The 4123-nt window shown below is 37.9% G+C and overlaps 1 protein-coding gene across 1 annotated transcript; it reads right to left on the bottom strand.

The window, feature by feature from the left end:
• Positions 1-315: 315 nt before the first annotated feature.
• On the bottom strand, positions 316-3671 carry il12ba (interleukin 12Ba). Its single transcript, XM_050042502.1, has 8 exons — positions 3606-3671; positions 2747-2834; positions 2368-2655; positions 2138-2243; positions 1536-1777; positions 1270-1442; positions 941-1062; positions 316-450 (listed from the first exon to the last, which is right to left on the bottom strand). Exons 1-8 carry the CDS (start codon positions 3615-3617, stop codon positions 399-401), a joined length of 1083 nt encoding a protein of 360 aa, XP_049898459.1. The 5' UTR covers positions 3618-3671; the 3' UTR covers positions 316-398.
• Between the last annotated feature and the right edge of the window lie 452 nt (positions 3672-4123).

Here is a 4123-nt window from a genome sequence, read left to right as displayed (position 1 = left end):
TTGAGGTTTCTGTTCTTCACTACATATGTGTGTTTGGTATTTAGACTGTACAATACAGCCTTGTTAAAGAATTATGAGAATGTGGTGTTATAAGAAAGTTTGTACAAAGTTAAACATGAGTAACAATGAATTCTTGTTATGGCTCAGACAAGGACGAAGCTGCTGATTGTAACTGTGAAACAAAGAAAAACCCATTTAAAAAATGTGAGGTAGTGATGTCCTTCATTAGGCTGGAAACAAAGAGATTGTGTTGAATATTTTATTTCTTTGCGTATAAAGAATAGATACATATTACAAACTACATAATATAAGGTGGCACAAATATTAAAAGCATATAAATAATAAACATAACATTTGAAAAGATATTCAGTTTGGGATTCTTGTTTTCCTGAAGCTCATTATTTGTCTTGCTGACGTTTGCTCTTTTTGTTCTTCTTGTGTTTCTTCAATCTGTAATGGAAAACAAATATAGAAATCAGTCTGAAATAACCTTTGTCTGTATCATGTGAATTCCTGAGGTCTAGCTTGAAGCGGTCAATGAGGTAACAATATAAAATAGTCAATCAATCAGTGCAGAATGAGTAATAACGTAAGTAAAAAAAATTAATAAATAGTAACATTATTTTCTTGCATTTGACATTTTTTTTTAAATAAAAATAATATCTCAAGCAAATGCCAGTTTTATAAAATCTTTGACAATTAAAAGACACCACAGAAAGCAGTTGAAATATATTTCCTAAAGAAACCAAGAGGTAAAAAAGACAACAGACAATTTGGCAGAGACTTAAAACTACTAAGGAAGTATACATGTTTTGGTTTTCTGGCAGGATGAGAGTCAGGTGGCTGAAAAAAGCTGGAAAAACCTGATGATATCTGGTAAGAACCTTAGAGGGGGAATGAAAGCTGAATCTCCCCCTTTACACCACTTGGAGGCACTGACCTGATATGACTCCACTCGCTCCATTGTGAGTCACAGAAAGCATCTTTAGCCCGGACACAGATGGCCTTAGCCTTGTGCTTGACTTCAAACTGACAAATGTCTGTCGAGTGGACTCTCAGGGTCTAAGAAATCAGAATAAATGACATTGAATCACTCAAGTTAGGCAACATGTACCCATTTGAGTGCAGTTCTTTGATGACTTGTGGGATTTCCTGTCATTTGACATAAATATCTTATTGCAAACCTGACATTTTAAAAAAAGATTTTCCATTGTGCTTTAGTTTTTTTTTTGTATAAAATTCACACTACAATCAACTGGTTCCTCTCACCTTAGTGGCTTTTAAGCCAGTGCACGGGTTGTCACACCTTTTGCAACCCCTCCTGAGCTGTGCAATCTGGAAAGTGAGGGGGAAGTAGGAGTAGGGACTGCTCCAAGAGCTCGGGTAACTCCACTCTATCACCGTGGTGTTGACTTTACTGATATTCACCTTATCGGGTTTCACTATCGAGGGTGAAAGCAAAAGATTAAAACAAAGATAGGATACAATCAGATGAAAAAGAGCAGTGTCTTATGTGCAGAAAAATAAAAACTCACAGATCTCTGACAGGTAAAAGTGTTTCAAGTAGTTCTCCACCAGGAAATGCTCTGTCATCACGTAGACATTGATGTGAATATGCTGGGTCTCCTCAGCATAGGGGCAGTGCTGCTCGTCTACGCACAAGATCCTGCGTCCGCTGTCGTCCACTGAACATCTGAAGTTACTCTGACCCGAAGAGCATGTCCAATCTTGACCGCTGGCATCCACAGAACACTGGGTGCCACTGTCGTCAGTCACACTGCATAAAATAGTGTAAAAATATGGTTTTTTTTCAATTCAGAACACACACTGGTTTTTATCATTTTGGCTTTGATTTTCATGCCAAGAAGCTGTGACAACTTTTCAAAGACAAACAGGTGAAGAGCAGTTACTGATAAGTATTATAGATGCAAAACATAGATCATTCGGGAACATTTACAGCTGTATTATTTTTATCTGAGAGCTGATTCCATGACGTGACCTTGATCCTAAATTTGTTTCCTTACATAAGGAGGTATTTATAGATGTCACTGTGTAGTCTCAGCTTTGACATGAGTCTGAACAGTGTGTTATTATTGGAGAGCGAAACAGAAAACATTTCAGCAGTTTGGAAGCTTACCGTCGAGCTTTGATAAATGCCACTTTGCCTACGCGACTGCTGTGCCAGGTCCAAGAGCAGTGGAACTCTCCGTTGTAATTTTGGGCAGAGCACTCTAAATAATCTTCTAATGAGAAAAATAACATGAACAAGCAGAGATGGAAGACAATAAACAAACAAGAGACAAACTATCAGCTGAAAAACTTTAAATGTGCTTAATTCAAGCTGCTCTATTTTAAATTAGACTCTACCTTGGCCGTTTTTCACAAGGATCCTCCTCCTGTTAGTCTCATCCTCTTGGATCAGGACCACAGTGTAATTGAGGAGCGATCCATCCTTGTGGTGGCAGGTGTAGTTCCCCCCTCCTAAGCTTTCCTCCAGCTGCAGCAGATATGTGTTTCCTGTCTGTTCTTCCTCCACTCCGTTCCTCCTCCAAAAAATATCCTCATTCATGTCACCTCTTCCCGTAAGATCCTCTGGAAACTCCAGGCAGCTCAGTGGCTGCTGGCCCAAAGTGCCATCCACCTCCACGACCAAAACTAACAGAGGACACACAGAGATTTAAAGAGGTTAAGGAAGAATTATTTAAACCTGAAGTGAGTGATGTGTTTTCATAGAGATCAAACATACTGTGGGGCATCAGAGTCCAGTGGCCCTTTGGATTTTGATGACTGACTTGCCATAATGCACAGATGATACCGAAAATAAACAACTTCATCTGAATAACAAAGAGAAGACAAGAGAGAGGGGGAGAGAGAGAGAGAGAAAGTGAGGTGGTGACAGACAGAGAGATTGAGGGAAATAACAAATGAGCAAAATCAGTACAGATATGACTCTTGAATGCACAAGCCAAAAGAGATTTCAAGTCTCAAGTTAATGACACAAAAAGCCATTAACTGATATTGCAATTAGTAAATGTTATAATTTCAGTCCATTAATTTGACAACACAAAAACACGTTAACTATCTGAATAACAGTAAATTAGCACATAAAACCAAAATAAAAGGAAGAGAACGCAACATCTCAATAACCAAAACTGCAGGCTTACACCACAGAGAACAGTTATGATGCCTCAATCTCAGTTGTTACAAAATCACACTAATTTGCATTGATGAAGTCAAAATCAAGACGCATTTTAAACTCACTATTAACAAAGTAACACAGAGCCACTAGCTACGTTTTTATCCATGTGGACAAAGTTAATGAAATAGCTGCATGTACATCAAATAATCAGGAAATGATTTCATGATACTGACAACATTTTTTTTTATCATGTTATGCAGAAAACATCCAGATCAAATTTAATCATTAACCATTATTAATTGTACATTATATTTACATTTTATTTACATTAACAGTCTATCTATTCTATTGTTCATTTCCTCGCTGTTATAATGGACTCATCTTATATCTTTAAAAAGCATAACAATAATAACCTAATAGAGAGTTAAACAATAAAGAACTGAACAGATCAGTCTAGTCATCTTACCTTGGCATTCATCTCTCCTGTTCTGCGATCCTGTTCCACTTTTATGTGAGTGACCTGATGACAAACTTTCCCATGATCGGCCAAAAGCAAAGAAAAGTCCAGAGGAACTTCGCTTTCCAGGCGACTGCATAATCAGAGGTACTCCGCCACCTTTGACTGACTTCCACCGACACATCATCTTTGTTTTTACGACCTTTTGTTTGTAAAATGAAAATTATTTCGGGGTGTTCTTGGGTATTTGTTTCCTTTAATTTTAACATTGTTTGCTAGCTGTAACCACTGTGTGCGCAGTGCCTGTTTACTTTCAGGCTGGCATGTCTCTTATTTCATTTTCAGTTTGGTCCTTTAGCTACACTGGCACCTGCGGGTGAGTTGACACATAACACGAGCTGCGGTCAATACCTCTTTAATGTCAGGCTTTTACCCATAGCTTCTTAAAATGTCCCCATTACATTACATTAGGCTTTTTATTTAATCACCCGTCATGCACTATTTCAGAGTGTTACATTTCACTTCTC

This window comes from Epinephelus moara, chromosome 4 (assembly GCF_006386435.1).
Source record: "Epinephelus moara isolate mb chromosome 4, YSFRI_EMoa_1.0, whole genome shotgun sequence".
Lineage (NCBI taxonomy): Eukaryota > Metazoa > Chordata > Actinopteri > Perciformes > Serranidae > Epinephelus > Epinephelus moara.
The sequence above is the reverse complement of the archived record's forward strand: the minus strand, read 5'-3'. Positions and strand labels throughout refer to the sequence as shown.